Below are 17,938 nucleotides of genomic sequence, written 5' to 3'. Positions count from 1 at the left end.
CAACAAAGTAGATTCGAAAGATCTGAAGCAGACCCTTTGAATCGACTGGACTTGTCCACGTCTCGGCTTCCCGTTGGCTTCCAATGCAATGGATCTGTTCAACTTGTAAGTGGAGACATGCAAGAGGAAGCCATTCGGTTTGTTTTCATTTGGGGGGGGAGGTCTTTTGTAAGGAGCCCCTCTTTTGTTTCGGTATCTTTGGGTGCCAGGCCTTTCGGTAAACCCGAAAACACCTGAATCTTTTGAGATGATTTTATTTTGGTTTTCCCTTTTGGATCTCTAGAACTAAAAAGACAAGGGGTGGGGGAAAGACTAGGAGAAAGAACAGGCGGAGCGGGGAGGAAGAAGGCTGGCACCAGGGAGGAAATGACAGAGGAGAGAGTCCTCCTACCATGTTCCCCCGAAAATAAGACAGAGTCTTTTATTAATTTTTGCTCCAAAAATGCATTAGGGCTTATTTTCAGGGGAATTTTAATTTTTTTCATGTACAACCATCTACATTCATTCAAAAACAGTCCTATCATCTTCTAGTTGCTGCACAAGGGTGGAGGGTGGAGTTTCACTCAACTGGGACTTATTTTGGGGTAGGGCTTAGATTACGAGCATCCTGAAAAATCCTACTAGGGCTTATTTTCAGGTTAGGTCTTATTTGGGGGGGGGGAACAGGGCATAGGGATCAAATGGAGGCAATCAGAAAGAGGAAATTCATAAGAAATCTGTAAGTTTCGCCAGCCTCTCTTTCAGAATCCCAGATCTTACGGTTTCAGAGGCTCTTAGCCAGGAAGCTACAAGATTCTGAAAACCGAGTGAGCCTCTTTTGTGAGGTTTTCCAATCAGGTTAACCCAAAGGTCCAATCTCTAGTTGGGACTAGGGAAAAGGATCTAATCCATTCCGCCCCCATTCACCGGGAAGGCAGCAGGAAAAGAGGAAAACTAAATACAAGATGGACTGACTCCCTAAAGGAAAACACAGGCCTGAGGAGAGGACCTTTTGGCTCATTCATGAGGTCACCATAAGTTGGGGACAAGTTGACGGCACGTAACAACAACCACCAACCCTATTCACCCCTCCCTCCACTTCCCTGCTATTCTCTGTTGAATTCTAGGCTGGAAAACCCTTCAGGCAGGGATATCATTCATAGAAGTAAAACAGGATTTGTGGTAGAAAGGAAGGATTATAAACCAAATAAATACAGAAACCTGTCCTTTCGGATTCTAATACAGCCATATTTACACCAATGGCGCCATATGCAAATCAAGACTATAGCGCTATATCCTAAGTGCCACTCCTAGTGCTAAAGGGCTTTACTATGGAAGCATCCTTACTTCCATATGATTCCACTAGAATCGAGACCCGCTTAAAGAACGTCTACTTTCTCCTTTGTCTCTTACCCAGGATAACGGTCCAGCTGGAAATGTTGTTTATCGTGTTGAAGCAGTGAGCGGATGTCAAGACCCATGTCTTTGAAATCAAGGCCCCCCGGCAAGGTGGTTCTGCTTGATGCTATTGTGAGAATGAGGACGTTTATTCAATACAAGGCTAACATCCCGGGATTATATTCTAGGCCAAGGTGGGGGAGGGGAACCTTTCTCACACCCTGGGAACCCAGTTCTAGTTTGGGAAGGATCTTGAGGTCTGCGGACCAGGTGAAGTTAAAAGGCACAGGCTGGAACCCAAAATGGAGGAGGCAAGTTGCCAGTGCCAACTGGGTAGGAGGACTGGAAGCCATGCAGACATTTCCCCAGCAAACGTATAGAGCGGTGGTTCCCCAACCATGGGTCACCCAGGTGTTCCTGGACTGCAACTCCCAGAAGCCTTCACCAACACCAGCTGTGCTGGCCAGGGTTCCTGGGAGTTGTAGTCCAAGAACATTGGGGAACCAAAGGTTGGGAACCACTGCTCTAAAGATTTTAGACTACAGTTCCCATCAGTCCCAGACAGCATGCCCAATAATTAGGGATAAACAGGCTTATAGTTTACAGTTGGGAACCATCAGATCCGTGGTTCCCAACTTTGGGGCCACCCAGATGTTCTTGGACTGCAACTCCCAGAGACCCTGGCAAGCACCACTAGTGGTGAAAGCTTCTGGGAGTTGCAGTCCAAGAACATCTGGGTGGCCCGAGGTTGGGAACCACTGACCTAGAGGCACCAAGGGATACTCTAGACCAGGGGTGTCCAACCTTTCACCTTCCCTGGGCCACATTAGAAGATGAAAATTTGGTTTGGGCCGCATGGGGGGCAGCCCTAGCCGTCCTCTGCAGCCCCGCTCCAAGTGCACTTACCGGCAGCTGCGATCTCAGACAGCAGAGGCTGCCAGCTTTGACTCCGGTGGCTTTATGGGGCCGGGAGGGGTTCTACCTATTTATGGGGATGGCGCAATGCAGTCACGCAGCCCCCCGTCCCCTCCCCTCCCACTCCTTCCTTCCCTCTCTCCCTGGGCCGCATTACGAGCTGACCTGGGCCGCATGCGGTCCTTGGGCCGCGGGTTGGACAAGCCTGCTCTAGACCTCTGGAAAGGAGTAATAAAACCTATCATAATGCCACTGCAGGGAGTGGCACAGAGCAAGCCCCCTACTCACGTTATCTTGCAGCAATACATGCCATGGATTCTTCTGATCCCTCCGGGCACTGTCAGAGTAATTTGCTAAGCCACATATATCGTCCAGATCCCTGGGATCTAAAGGCATTGGAAGAGGGGGAAAGATTACTTCACTGTCATGCCATCCATCCATCACCCTTTGTTCTTATGAGTCACCCACACATGTGCCTCATGGTCACAAAATCCCATCCACAGTTGCCTGGAGGAACACCCCATTCATTCAATTCAATTCAATTCAATTCAATTCAATTCAATTCAATTCATTCATTCATTCATTCATTCATTCATCTGGACCTTGAGGCAATCACATGAAGTTGAAACATGCTGGTATCAGGCCTGAATGGAGCAACTCATGAACTGGGAAGTTAGCCAGCTCTGAATTGAGAGGTAACGTTTCTCTTCTCTGAGAAGACAATGTGATTTATCAATATGGAAGGTGAGAGGTGCACATGTGTTCTTCAACAGAAGCGGTGAAGTCCAGGCAAATAGCATTGGGAAGAGCCTGGAAAGTTATTTTAAGAGTAATGAGCTACCATTATTTATTTATTTAATTAGATTTCTACCCTGCCTATCTAGACCAAAGGTCTACTCTGGGTGGCACATTATACTTCCAAGGCTCCCAAAACAGTTGATTCCTATATACAGTAGTTGCAATTTTAAGAAAACTACTTCCTGTTTTTAAAAAGGAACTGAAATAGTTACCATTAGTTTTTTAAATAAAATCTGAATGCTACAAACTACTATATGGAGGAATAAAACGTACTCCGTTTCCTGTCTACCTTTGTCAGTGCTGACACCCACGTAACAGCTGAAACATACAATATTCCTCCTCCAGACCCCATAACGATAAAAGGAATTGAAAAGTTACTGTTACTCCACAAAAGGAGTGATATGATCCTTTACTAAGTTGCAATGAGAATGCAAAGTGGTTATATCTTTCTTATTAGACAAAGGAATTAAATACAGTGGGGTCTCTACTTAAGAACTTAATCCGTATTGGAAGGTGGTTCTCAAATTGAAAAGTTCTTATGTTGAATCTGCATTTCCCATAGGAAGGCATTGAAAACCATTTAATCCGTATCTGCTCTTTTCCGTCCATAGAAACTACAGTGGAACCTCTACTTAAGAACTTAATCCGTTTTGGAATGGTGTTCTTAAGTTGAAACGTTCTTAAGTTGAAGCAAAATTTCCCATAGGAATGGACTGAAAACCAATTAATCCGTTCTGGCTGTTTTTTTGTTACGTAGAGGTGCGTTCGTACATTGAAGCATTAGTTCCCATAGGAACTAATGCAAAGCTGGTTAATACGTACTCTACCACTAGGGGGAGAATTTTTTTTTAACCTAAGATGACCTAAGGTTAAAAAAAGAGCAGGAAAGGGTTTTTTTTCCTGTTCTTATCTCGGATTTCTGTTCTCAAGTAGAAACAAAATTTAGCAAATGGAACTGTTCTTAAGTTGGATTGTTCTTAAGTAGGCACGTTCTTAAGTAGAGACCCCACTGTATAAATAGCTTTTCCTTTGTAATGAGCTATTTGCAAGCTCTGGTTCACTACCGTCTTCAAAAGAAAATGGAACACAAAGTTGTCTAACGCTGTGCGTTGATTGTTGTCCAACACTGTGCCTCTTTCCTCTTTGCACACTGTCACGGGTTTTCTGGCATGTAAGGGATCATACACACCTAGCACATTTTCGAAGGCTTCTTTAAGTTCCTGAGTAGTCTTCAGAACAAAAGCATGTTTCTCCCCTGGTTTCTTAGATGTTATCTCATTCAGATCCTTCCAGTCCACATCAAGGTTCCCAACACCAAAAGCGTAGATATCTGCACCGAACAAAGATGGGAAGTTTTTGTTACTGGGGTTTTCTGGACATGAAGAAATGGGAAATTCCAAAAGCCCGCTGCTCATGAGGCTTAAAACTCCACTTTGTACTGCCAGCTGCAAAGACAGATCGCTCGGATACGTTGCCTTTCCAACAGCAACAGAACTGGGGGGGAGGGAATTCCAGGTGGCAGGAGACAGCCAGCTGTTTTTAACCACTGCTTTTTCTGAAATTAAGGTGGAATTCTTCAGAATCTTATTGGGAGCTTTCATAAAAACATGCCAAACATTACTGATCTGTTCCCACCCCTGACAGAGAGACATGAGGTGTCTAGTCAGCAAAAACAAAAGAAGAATTAAAATAAAAAAGACATTAGCCTTCCGGCATCTTAAAGATTAACTGCTATATTTTACTGGGAGCTTTCTGGAACAAGTTCACTTCCTCTTCCGGAGAGAAAAATATTCAACGACCACTACATTACTGTCAGGGCTTTGACCCTGGCTGCCCGCCATAATATTTTGCTTGGATTTGAGATTCAGGATGCCTCAAAGATAGGGTGGCCAGATGTCAGGCAAAAGGAGGACATGTCCTCCTTTTTAGCTTAATGTCTTCCATCCGGCAGGCAAAGATAAAAACCTTTAAAATGTCAGGCTTTTGTATATTTTATTTTATAATTTTGGATGGGAGGGGGAGAGGTGGAATGACCCCCTCCCCCTGTCTTTCCCTGCCCCCTGTTACCTGCCGCTGGTGCCGGAGCGCAGCCCTCGCCCCCTCCCGCTGCAGCAAGGGCTGCTCGGTGATCTGCCATGCCTGTCCAGGCCACATGGAGTCCAGAAAGGCAGTGCGAGCGGAGCGCCGCCCGCCGAGCCAGGCAGGAGCAAGCAGCGCCCGAGCAAATTGACAGCGCCTGGACTGTGTGTGTTCAAAGTCCCTTTCGGGGACTCCAACTCCCACACTCCCCAGCCTTGAACTTATAACCCTCAGGGGCGGGGTGGCTGCCTCATTCGTCTTTGCCCGGCACTGCTTTCCCTTTCCCTAAACCAGAGCCTTGTTTGGGCGTCCAGTTTAGTAAAGTTGCCTCTGAGCCTGTGCAGAGTGCGAGCAGCCAGGGGATCCCGCAGCCGAGCCAGGGTGAGTTCAGGTACAATTGGCTGTTTAAATAATTTTTTTTTGGTATTATGAAAGGGTATTATTTGGTATTATGAAGGGCCTCGTGGCGCAGTGGTTAAAATGCTGTACTGCAGCTAAAACTGTGCTCACGACCTGGGGTTCAAATCCCAGGTAGCTGGCTCAAGGTTGACTCAGCCTTCCATCCTTCCGAGGTCGGTAAAATGAGTACCCAGCTTACTGGGGGGGCAATGTGTAGCCTGTATAATTAAAAAAATTGTAAACCGCCCGGAGAGTGCTTGTAGCGCTATGGGGCGGTATATAAGTCCAATAAATAAATAAATAAAATAGATAAAAAAGTCTCCATTGAATTTATTTTTATTTTTTAACATGACTGTTTCTTGGTGAGTTCACTAAGAGACATTTATTGGCAGCTATTGTAATAAAATTGTATTGAATGTGGGTTTAATCTGGAACGATTCAAATGAAACATTCAATAGGTCCTCCTCTGCCCTCTTTTTTGTCTTTCTATGGCCTCCTTTTGGTACCCATGTATCTGGCAACCCTACTCAAAGAGCACCAAGTTCCTCTCAGAAGAATTGATTTCTTAAAGCGTCTAAGACCTCTTAAAAAAAATCCATAAAGAAAAGTAGTTTTACGTGAACCTCACCCAAATAGTCAGTCCTGTTTTCCCTCACATTCACCAAGTCTTCAATTTGTTTCACCGCCATTTTGGGAGAACCTTTCATGTTGGATTTCCCTAAAAAAAAAATAATAATAATAATAATAAAAATAAAAATCAAATTATTTAGAGGGTGGAGGAAAAAGCCAGGTTGTGTTTCCCCAAGCTACACACTAGCACACTACTAAGGGAAACTGATAAAGGCACCTGCATGTCCAAACTGAATCAATATATATATTAAAAATGAGTAGGAGAAACGTCCCTCTTTCTGGGCAGCATTAAAGAATTAAAATTAGTGTTCAGTTATGGGAGGCTTCAAAATGCCGTGTGTGTGTGCGCGTGCGTGCGTGTACGTACATACACACACACACACACTCAAGTATAAGCCAACCCGAATATAAGCCAAGGCACCCAATTTTACCATAAAAAACTAGGAAAACTTATTGATTAGAGTATAAGCCGAGGGTGGAAAATGCAGCAGCTACTGGTAAATTTCAAAAATAAAAATAGATACCAATAAAATTACTTTAATTGAGGCATCAGTAGGTTAAATGTTTTTAAAGATACTGCCCTTTTGAGCTGCGAGACACACTTCAGTGCCTGCAGAGGGAGGACTCACACCAGATGCTGTGCTTATCCACTGCTCTACTGCTGCGTAACAAGATGGAGGGAGATGGAGGATGGAGGAGGAAGGTGGGAAGAGGAAGGTGGATACATAGAATATGCAGAAGAAGGAGAATGGGAGTGTCCTGGAAGAGGAAATGCAGTGTACTTAACCCAGGTCATCGGACCACCCATAGAGGCTGCAGGTGCCTGTAGATGAGCAGGGGAGTCCGGAGAACACCCGCACTGCAGGGGAGAGCATGTAATTTTGACACTGTACTGAAAAACTAGGCTTATACTCGAGTATATATAGAGAGAATGATGTCAGCTCTTGGAAATTATAGACCAGAAACATCTGGAGGGCTACTACTATCCACTAGAGCTCAAAAATGTTGTGTTCACTTTTAAAGCCCTTAATGATTTAGAGCCTTTTAACCTGGTTGACCAACTCTCTCTCAAAACATCTACCCGTTCCACCCACACCTCTCATATTGGGAAGCTCCAAATGGCCACCCCAAGTAAGGCCTGGATATTGGTCACTTGAAACTGGTCCTTCTCTGTGGTGGCCACATCTCTCTGGAACCCCCTTCCCACCACAGGTGTGACTGGCCCCATCCCTCCTGGGTTTTAGGAGGGAACTGACGACTTGGTTCTTTTACCCAAGCCTTTCAATAGTTTGCCCCTAATCAAGTAATTTTATGTATCCCTCCTGCTGACAGTCTGTCATTAATTTACCTTTTTTTACTTTTGTGGTTCCTGTAGCTATCTCTAGAATCCCTTTTTTCTCCACTTTCATTTTCTTGTTTTTATCATTATTGTTTATGACTGTGTTGACCTTCTGTGAGCTGCCCGAAGCAGTAGCCTAGCTACTCGTTGGGCAGGACAGAAATGTAAATAAATAAAAACAACAACTCTCTCAGTGCAGCCACTTTTCCCACCAGCAAAGCAGAGCTCAAATATATGGTCCATGATTTTCCCCAAGCTCCGGTTCTCCTGTCCCCTTTGCTTGGTGCCAAGTTTATTTATTTATTTATTTATTTATTTATTTATTTATTTATTTATTTATTTATTTATTTATTTATTTATTTATTTATTTATTTATTTATTTATTTATTTATTTATTTATTTATTTATTTGTTTGTTTGTTTGTTTGTTTGTTTGTTTGTTTATTTATTTATTTATTTATTTATTTATTTATTTATTTATTTATTTATTTATTTATATGCCGCCCATCTAGACATAGTTCTACCCTGGTTAAAAGCCTCTCTTGGCATACTTTTACTTTTATTGAATTTATACCCCACCCCTCTAGACAAAGGCATACCCTTTCACTTGCTGGTTTAAAGGGGCACAGTAATGGGCTTTTGGGACAGGGGGTTCCACAGTCTTCCCTGCCAGCATTATAATCATTACTTGCAACAGTCCCAGACGCCTAACGGAGCAGGCAGAGGACCTCACATCTCTGGCTGGTCCGTGAACTTCTCCCCACTGCCCAATATTTTTTGCCTCATCAGTTCTCCTCACCGTCTGTGAAGAGAATGACAGCATGACGGACTTTGTCCCACTGCTCTGAGAAAGATGCTCGGTCGCTAATCATCATCTTGTAGACAGCATCAAGCGCAGCATGAATGTTGGTTCCTGTAGCATTGCCATGGTCTGCAAAAGGAGGCAACATGGCTATTGAGTTTTCCTTGTTTATGCTTTTTGGTCCCTCCAATCTGCTTCTGCCTTTCAAGGGTAAGCCAGAACAAAAACTTTCTACATACTCTTTGCTGAGGGAAATCAGGAGCATCTTCAGCTTATGCTACCAAAACCTAGAAAAGTTGTATTGTTCTTGAAAGGAAAGAATGCATAAGAAAGAGGTATTCACAGTATTACCACAAGAAAAGAATCAACCACATACTTGAAATATTAATTGAGGTCTGGGGCAGAACAAGACATGTTCCTACTCATGATGAGGCAGCAAATGGCGCTCTCCCAACCAACCTAAGTCAACATGCACAAAATTTTGTATTGGATATTTCATTGATCTTCATCAGTACTTAAAAGGTAAAGGTTCCCCTTGACAATTTTTATCCAGTCGTGTTCGACTCTAGGGGGCAGTGCTCATCCCTGTTTCCAAGCCATAGAGCCAGCGTTTTGTCCGAAGACAATCTTCCGTGGTCACATGGCCAGTGCGACTTAGACACGGAATGCTGTTACCTTCCCACCGAGGTGGTCCCTATTGATCTACCTGCATTTGCATGCTTTCGAACCGCAAGGTTGGCGGGAGCTGGGACAAGCGACGGGCGCTCACTCCGTCGCGTGGATTCGATCTTACCACTGCTTGGTCTTCTGACCCTGCAGCACAGGCTTCTGCGGTTTAGCCCACAGCACCACCACGTCCCTTTTCATCAGTACTTAGGCAAGCTTAAATTACTTGTTTGCTTCTTGGACCATCCTTTCACCCGGCTTATAATTAGGAAAGCTGGCCCTATTTGAGAAGAGACAGTCCAAATGACCTATAAAGCCTATGAGGAAGGGAAATAAAAGAGGTAAGGACTGTGATGATGACCTCTCTCTTTCCTCCTGCCTCTTAAAGGTAAAGGTTCCCCTTGACATTTAGTCCAGTCGTGTCTGACTCTAGGGCACGGTGCTCATCCCCGTTTCCAAGCCATAGAGCAAGCATTTGTCCGAAGACAGTTTCCACGGTCACGTGACCAGCGCGACTAGACACAGAACGCCGTTACCTTCCCACCCAGGTGGTACCTATTTATCTACTCGCATTTTTACATGATTTCAAACTGCTAGGTTGGCAGGAGTTGGGACAAGCGACAGGGGCTCACTCCGTCGCGTGGATTCGATCCTACAACTGCTGGTCTTCTGACCTTGCAGCACAGAGGCTTCTGTGGTTTAACCCGCAGTGCCACCACGTCCCTTCCTGCCTCTTGGAGAATATTAAAAAAAAAGACTACGATATTCACTAGGCCCTGAATTTCAAACTTGCTGTGGGTAGGTATCTCAGAAGACTCATAGTACCTCTGTAGCGCATTTTCTTAATCTGCTCCAGGACCAATTCTGGATCTTCAGCTATATCGTCAAGGATGTCAACAATGATTTTGGGCTGGCTGGCATAAGAGATGATGGCGAACTTGATGGGCACATCAAAGCTGGCAATCTGAGAGGAAGAAGAGCAGAGAGAAGCACCACAGGAAAGGCAAAAAGTAAACAGGAAAAGTGATCTAAAATTGTCTTGAAATCATGCAACTTCTTTTCTTTTACCCATCCCACAATGCTGTATCAATATGGTCATGCAGCTTAAAAAGAAACTCCTCTAAGCTCTGGAATCAAGAGATTCAAGATTAAAACCCTCCTGCCATTTCTGAAACCACAAGCATATTCAGTGTTGCATTTTTGTACTAGCAAATATTTATTACCTTGGTTGGGTAATCTTTTTATTTGTCTTTCACAGAAAAAATCATTAGCCGGTTTTGGCAAAGAACTTTTTTTTTGGAACATGTTCAGCAAATCAGTAGTCTTTAAATCATTTGCCGCCAGGTTACTGCTCCACCAACTTCAACACATCTGAACATCTGGTAGGGAAACTGAATATACATTTGGCATGTTTTGCATTGTCCTTTCACTTCATGTGAAGTATAGGCCAGGCCAGGTGGGCCTCAAAGTAGCCTTTTCTGAATTGTCGCACAATTCTAATAATTGTGTGTGCTCTGATAATCTTGTTTTTCGGGAAAGACTGGTTTCTCATATTCAACCACTTTATAGAAAAGGAGGGCAAACATTAGGCTTTAAAGGTCTCCTTTGTTTTCAGCTAGAACGCTGAGACCTAGAAGCTAATAATAATAGTTGTGGGCCGACGAGTCAACTTTTAGCAACTCTTTTTGGGGTTTTTCAGATAGAGAGTACTCTGAAGTTGTTTACTACAGTTGTGCCTCGCTGGATGATGATAATCTGTTCCACTGAAATTGCTGTTTAGCGAAATCATTGTCTAGCGAAAAGCATTTCCCCATTGGAATGCACTGAAACCTGTTTAATGCGTTCCAATGGGGAAGAATCGTCGTTGTCTAGCAAAGATTGGCCATCGGAAAGCCGCTTTGCGAACCGCCGACCAGCTATTTAAATAGCTGTTTTGCGAAGCTTAGGTCTTCAAAACACCCGTTTTGCGAGCACGGAGAGAGCTGTCAAAATCATTGTCTAGCAAAAATTGGTTTGCGAAGCAGGGACCAAACATTGTCCAGCGAAATTCCCCCATAGGAATCACTGTTTTGAGAATCACTATAGCGATTGCAAAAAGTCAATGTCTAGCGAAAAAAACTGTCATGCAGGGTAACTGTCTAGCGAGGCACCACTGTATTCCCTTTTTGGGGGTGTCCCAGGTCTGTGCAGCTTGTCCAAGGCTACATGGGCTGGTTCTTTTCCTAGGAAGCACAGCAGGGAATCAAACTCCCGATGTTTGGCTCTATAGCCAGACATCTAAACCTAAAGCTATCCAGCCACCTAGAAACTAAAGCTCATTTCAAAGATGAGATGTTGAGAACGAAAAATTTATAAGATTAGGAATTTGTTTTGAGATCCAGAACCAAACAAAATTCAGTTTTTCCACATAAAAATCAGCTTCTGGTCACTTCCATTACCTCCAACGTCATTAGATTTAATTCTACAATATATGGGAGGGAGGTGCCATTTGGTTATTGCCAGTTAAATAAGTGGGAGTTAAAGGTTCTTGGTGGTTTACTTCAAGTGTATCAGAGATCTACCAGCAGAGCCCAATCCACTTTCTGCCCCCTCTTGCATTATAACTCTTTCAGCAGTTAGCTGGAAGCAGAATTAAAAGAGTGGCTGTAGACAGTTCTTAAACAACACACCATCTAATCTAGTAATGTCCATCTGCACACACAACACCATTCTATAATACTTATTTACAACTCCTCTTCCTTTAACCACTGTCCTTTACTGCATAAAATAAACATGAGTTTAAAAATAGCTTCCATTCCCAGTGTATGGCTGTGAGTATCCTGGCAAATAATACGGGATTTGCTGAGGAAGGAGAATAGATGAATTCATTCATTGTTTTAAATGATTACACAACACAAAGGCCAACATGAATCAGCCGGGTGTGGTGGGTTTTTTTGGTTTTTTTGCTTCTCAAATTTAGGTTCTAACCACCACCACCACCACTGGGGGCTTCTACTTTATTTAAAATAGACCAATTTGAATGGTGTTTCCCCTTTTTGATCAGTTCCAAAAAGACTGGGGTGAGTGTGACTGTGGGAGACACTCTGGCGACATACTAAGCTGGTGTTATTATTATTATTATTATTATTATTATTATTATTATTATTATTATTATTATTATTATTATTATTATCAGCATCAGCATCAGCATCAGCATCAGCATCAGCATCAGCATCAGCATCATCATCATCATTTATTTATTTATTTAACTTATATGCCGCCCACACTACCCGAAAGTCCGAAGGTTTTAGCCAGCAGGAACATCCCCCCCCCCACAATCCTCCTCCCAAGTTGCCCCAAAGTGTTTTTAATTTTTAAAGAAGAAACCACTGAGTAGACATGGTCTAGAGGGGCGGGGTAAAAAATCAAATAAATAAATAAATAAATAAATAAATAAATAAATAAATAAATAAATAAATAAATAAATAAATAAATAAATAAATAAATAAATAAATAAATAAATTTTAAGTAAACAACTGAGTTCAATTTTGAGTTTGTTTTGTTGTTGCCTTAGGTGTGGTTTTGCTGATTTTTATTATTTTTATTATTTATTATTATCTGCAAGCGAGATCTGAAGGCCTTAGGAATGGACCTCAACAGATGGGAAACCCTGACATCTGAGCGTTCAGCCTGGAGGCAGGCAGTGCATCACGGCCTCTCCCAATTTGAAGAGACCCTTGTCCAGCAGGCCGAGGCAAAGAGGAAGTCACAAAAGCAGCAAAACCAGGGAGCCGGACAGGGGACAGATTGGATCTTTCTTCAGTGTGGAAGAGATTGTCACTCTCGAATTGGCCTTCTCAGCCACACTAGGCGCTGTTCCAAGTCCTCCATACAGAGCACATTACCATAGTCTTTCGAGACTGAAGGATGCCTAATTATTTGTGGATTTATGCTGTGGGTGGGTTAACATTTTTAATCTCCTTATTGTTATTAGGCACCCATATGGGTTGGAGATGTAATAACTAAATAACTAAATAACTAAACAAACAAACAAATAAATTTAGGTGTTCTTTTGCTGATTTTTATTATTTGTGGATTTATGTTGTGGATGGGTTATCATTTTTATTCTATTTATTGGAGAATATGGGATGGAAATATAATAACTAACTAAATAATTTAAAAAACAAATAAATTTAGCATTAGATCACCTTATCACTGCATTGATACATTAGTTTAGCACTAGATCACCTCTGCACAGACAAAAAGAGAAAGAGGGCGATAATAAACAACATGCAATAGAAATAGAATATGAAATGGAAACAACTCCAGCAAACCACCTCAGACTACTATGTGTCCATATATTTGTATGTTACGGAGAACTGTGCGAAACGGTTCCCTTTGCCTAACGCTTTGCAGCATTTCAAACAGCTCACTGGCTTTGCAATAAACCATGAAACGAGAGGGTGAGGTCTAAGGAACCGGGGCTGTGGAGCAGATCAAACCACACTGGATTGAGGGGCCAGTGTGGTCACTGCCTCCAAAACCATTCATAGTCTCCATTCTCCGTGGGATCATCTGATCCAAAGAGAAGCGTAAAACAAGTTGTGAATCAAGCCACAGCAAAGCTGAATCACTGCGACTTTGCTTTCTGGTGTAGTCCCTGCCTGCAGGTGACCCTCAATGGTGTCATCTAAGTTCCGTCACTAGCCAATCTAGCTGACAGCAGCTATTCCATGAACAAGCCTCTTACCCTGTTGATGATAATTTGCAGGCATTCTTTAAAAATGTCGAAGTTGGCTTCAGTGACACTGTGAGAGGCATCCACAAGCAAGTAGAGGTAGAGAAAACCGTCTTTAGTCAGGATGAGCCTTCGTCCCAAATTTGGAGCTGGCACAGGGAAGGGAAAAAGGACGATTTGTAGCCATCTTTCTAGAAGCATGGATGCTGGAGTCGAGAGGCCTCTCCTCTGACCCAGCATGTTTGCTCCCTCGTAATTCCCAGAACTTGGACTGTTAAGTGCAAAAAGGCCTAAATGGCTAAGATTTTAGGCAGAGGAGCCCCAAAACCAATATAGCTTAGATCAACAGTAGTGCACGAATTTTTTTTACTGATTAACCTATGTATTATAATGAACAGTAAGTCATTAGCTGGTATTAAAGGAACTGCTAGAAGAAAGTGACATATGTTAAATGTGATTGGTGCTGTTCCTCTTTGTGGCATTCCGCTATCTCTTCTTTCAAATTGGTTTTTAATGCCTTAGATTGTCTTCCTCAGCCCAGTATTTTTCATGTGCTTTGGACTACAAATCCCATCATTAAACTACTGTAACATTACTATGATCTGATCCCCCTTCTTTTCCTAGCCACACAGACAGTTTCCATACCTAATTCATCTAACACACCTAAATATACAGTATTAAAGTTGTGGGTTAATTTTAAATGAATTCAATTGTTTATCATGGTATCCACTTCCAAGTAAGTATGATGAAATCAGTTCTAAGTAAGCCGTTAGATTTGTGTCTGTCCCTTGTTAGGGGAAAAAATGAAAAGAATAGTCTCATTAATTAAATAATAATAATTTGTTTTGTTTCCCAGGGTCTTGATTGCCCTCCCTTTAAATCCATGGCAGACGGCAAAAATCAAGAAATAAACCAGGGTCTCCTAATACATTGCCTCTGCCCTAGCTCTTCCTTTTGATGTAAGGAGCAGGATTCTAGGGCTGCTGCATTGCAAGCAGGAAACAGAATAAAAGGAAGGAGAAATCCTGCCTTCAGAGTCAGAAGATAAACATGCCAACAACAACAATATCTGTCTTCTTGTATCAGAAGATCTCAGGGTGAATTACAGACAGTCAATAGTTCTAAAGCAATGACAAGTGTCAAACTGTTTCGAACGATCCAAAATTATTTAAAACTACACAGACTGTAAGAGAAACCCAGAAAACAGTCAGGCCATCTTCCTTAATCACTAGCTCTCCAAAGTTTCAGGTAAAGGTTAAAGGTTCCCCTTGACCATTTTTGTCCAGTCATGTTTGACTCTAGGGGGCGGTGCTCATCCCCGTTTCCAAGCCATAGAGCCAGCGTTTTGTCCGAAGACAATCTTTCCGTGGTCACATGGCCAGTGCGACTTAGACACGGAACGCTGTTACCTTCCCACCGAGGTGGTCCCTATTGATCTACTCGCATTTGCATGCTTTCGAACTGCTAGGTTGGCGGGAGCTGGGACAAGCGACGGGAGCTCACTCCGTCGCGTGGATTCGATCTTACGACTGCTTGGTCTTCTGACCTTGCAGCACAGGCTTCTGCGGTTTAGCCCACAGCACCACCACGTCCCTAAAGTTTCAGAGAAGAGCCTAATTTTAACTTGGCAATGGAATGAGGCCAAAACTGATGCCAACGGAGCCTCTACAGGAAGAGCCATCCACAACCATGGGGTACGACCAGAGAAGGCCCTCCCTAGTGTCTTCATATAATGTGTTGCTTGCATTGATGGGCCACCGAAGAGAAGGCACTCCTTCAAGTATCAAGGTCTCAGGCCACTTAAATGTCACCACCAGCATCTCAAATCCAGACCACTAGTGCATCTCCTCTGGGTCAGTGTCATGTGGACTGTATGATGTATACCTGCTGGCAGTGTGACTGCCACATAGCATAGAAGCTGCAACCTTCATGTCATGTCGTCTTCACAACAGTTTAGCAGTGAAGACAGGTTAAACTCTGATTATGGCTCAGATTTAAGTCCTTCCTAGAAAAAAAGGCCTAGTGAACATTTGACTCTGGCTCAAGTCGACATTAAGATGATGGGGTTTTTTTTTAGATTTCTGTCCAGACTCTGCTCTGTGGACCTCTAGTAACTCCACCCACCAAAGCAAGGTCAGAATGTGGAGGGTCTCAGACCTACCTTGAGATGACCCAGAAGGGTCAGGCCCAGATGATGATACCTCTGTCAGAACATTGGTGAATGAGGCTCCAAATTCAGCTCTAACATCTTCAGCCTCATCATAAGAATAGGGGGCTGTACGAAAGAAGAAAAGCAACAGACACTCCGTCATTGCAAGAAAGAGCTTGGAGATGTAAAGGGACTGAAGAGACGGTGGGTGGGTTATTTGAGGAAGAAATGGGAGTCTAGTTGATTAGAGTCAGCAAGCAGTTGGATGGAGGGGAGACACACATGCCAGGTTGGTATGATCAGCTCGGGTCAGAAAAAGGGGGGCTGAAATTGCAGAGTCCCCTAGATCAGTGGTCCCCAACCTTGGGGCTCCAGATGTTCTTAGACTACAACCCCCAGAAGCCTTCACCATCACTTCTGCTGCCCAGGATTTCTGGGAGTTGAAGTCCATCTGGAGGCCCAAGTTTGGGGACCACTAACCTAGATCTCTCTGGAGACCAAGCACAGACAAGGTCATCAATATTTAGGTGGTCCCATCAGGCAGAAGATCCGGGAAACAGACGAGGACAAGGGTTGGAATTGTGCAGGAAGACTTCCAAAGGGGGTGGTACTCGTGGTGTGTCGACGTGCTTGAAAGGATGTACTGTAGATGCACTAGTGTGTATGTGTGTGTGCCCCTGCCCTTTGGGATCTGCTTGAGACCACAAAGTGCCTGTATTGATTTTATTTTCAAAATGGAAAGGCTGCCTTTCATCCTGCTATCGTTACAGTAGGTGTATCACCATAAAAAGTAAATATCATTTGCAAAAGCAGTGCATCATCACAAGAGTAAACATAATAAAGAGAAATTTGCCATCCCTCTCATATAAACATAAACATGAAAGTTAACAGAACCGTAGAACAGCTGACAGGGGCAGTAAAACCATCAGTTCAGAAATGCCTCTGTCTGGCATGAGCCGCTCTGCTTGTCTCTGAACTGATGGTTGACGAGAACTTCAGTCAAACTTCCTGACGGTCAGGATGTTCCAAAGTTCTTCTTAGGATCTTCCCAGGACTGATATTGGAGCGCTGAGGGGGCCGGTCCTGCCAATAGGAATAATGAGGTGGCAGCCTGCAGTGGCTGCCACAAACGGACAGCAGACTCTGGGCTATTTAATTTGTTGTCATTGTATTTTTATTGCCAAGGATAGAGCAAAGTGCTGGTGTGGTTTTCGGCTTACATGCAGCTTGTTTTAGGGTGGGAGAGAGCTGCCCTTTGCTGCCAGGCCTCAGGCAGCAAAGTGTTTTGGTCCAGCCGCGGACACCTGAGATTGCTAGGTTGGTGAAAAAAGCAGTACACTTGCACTTCGTCACAATGACAACAACAGATATTTCCCAAGAACAGATAAGAAGTTAAGTCCTGCGGACAGAACAAACAGCGATGCACTTTTTCAATAATCTCCCTGTGCAAAGTGGACTTGAAACGCAAAAGAAGCGAGGGAAACTGAAAATAAGAGTAGACAAAGGTTCCATTAGAAAAAGCTTGAGAGAAAAGATAAGTTTAAAAGGCCAGGGTTGAGAGAGTATTTGTGTAGCCGTGTGAATATCTGGGGGAAGGGAATTTCAGAAGAGAGGTAGAAGGGACATGATCAGATCCTGTAAAGCAGCCTTCCAGGTGTTTTGGACCAGCCATCCTCAACAGGGGCCATATGGTCCCCTGCCCCCCCCGGCACATTTGAAGGGGGCCACAGATTGGAAACAATTCTTCACACACCACCATATTATGCAACGTAAACAATCCTGATTCGCCCCAAATCTCTTTCATATGTATTGCGTTTATGGCCATGCCCAAAAAATGGTTGAGAACAGTTGCTTTGGACTACCACATGTTTGCTGGTGGCAAATCATGGGAGTTGTAGTCCAATTAATGAAGAGGGACAGGAAGATGAAGTGGAAATAACAAGAAGGAACATATCTGGAAGTTGAGTCATGGCAACTGGACTTCTTTCTTATTAGGTTGAAACGTTTCGGTACTCATACTTCTGCACACAAGAAGAAAAATGGAAACATGGAACAGAGAAGCAAGAAA

At 43.4% G+C, this 17,938-nt stretch overlaps 1 protein-coding gene across 2 annotated transcripts in view; it reads right to left on the bottom strand.

The window, feature by feature from the left end:
- Nucleotides 1-17,938, bottom strand: part of C2 (complement C2) — a 53,179-nt gene that overhangs the window by 15,475 nt on the left and 19,766 nt on the right. For both annotated transcript variants that reach the window (XM_072988838.2, XM_072988839.2), the window contains exons 5-12: nt 15,883-15,996; nt 13,734-13,870; nt 9,830-9,968; nt 8,336-8,467; nt 6,197-6,286; nt 4,280-4,420; nt 2,581-2,678; nt 1,393-1,504 (exon numbers count right to left, since the gene is read on the bottom strand). In XM_072988838.2, coding sequence (XP_072844939.2) covers nt 1,393-1,504; nt 2,581-2,678; nt 4,280-4,420; nt 6,197-6,286; nt 8,336-8,467; nt 9,830-9,968; nt 13,734-13,870; nt 15,883-15,996 — 963 coding nt within the window. The remainder of the gene's footprint in view (nt 1-1,392; nt 1,505-2,580; nt 2,679-4,279; nt 4,421-6,196; nt 6,287-8,335; nt 8,468-9,829; nt 9,969-13,733; nt 13,871-15,882; nt 15,997-17,938) is intronic.

The sequence above is a fragment of the Pogona vitticeps genome, chromosome 2, assembly GCF_051106095.1.
Source record: "Pogona vitticeps strain Pit_001003342236 chromosome 2, PviZW2.1, whole genome shotgun sequence".
NCBI classification, from domain to species: domain Eukaryota; kingdom Metazoa; phylum Chordata; class Lepidosauria; order Squamata; family Agamidae; genus Pogona; species Pogona vitticeps.
The sequence above is the reverse complement of the archived record's forward strand: the minus strand, read 5'-3'. Positions and strand labels throughout refer to the sequence as shown.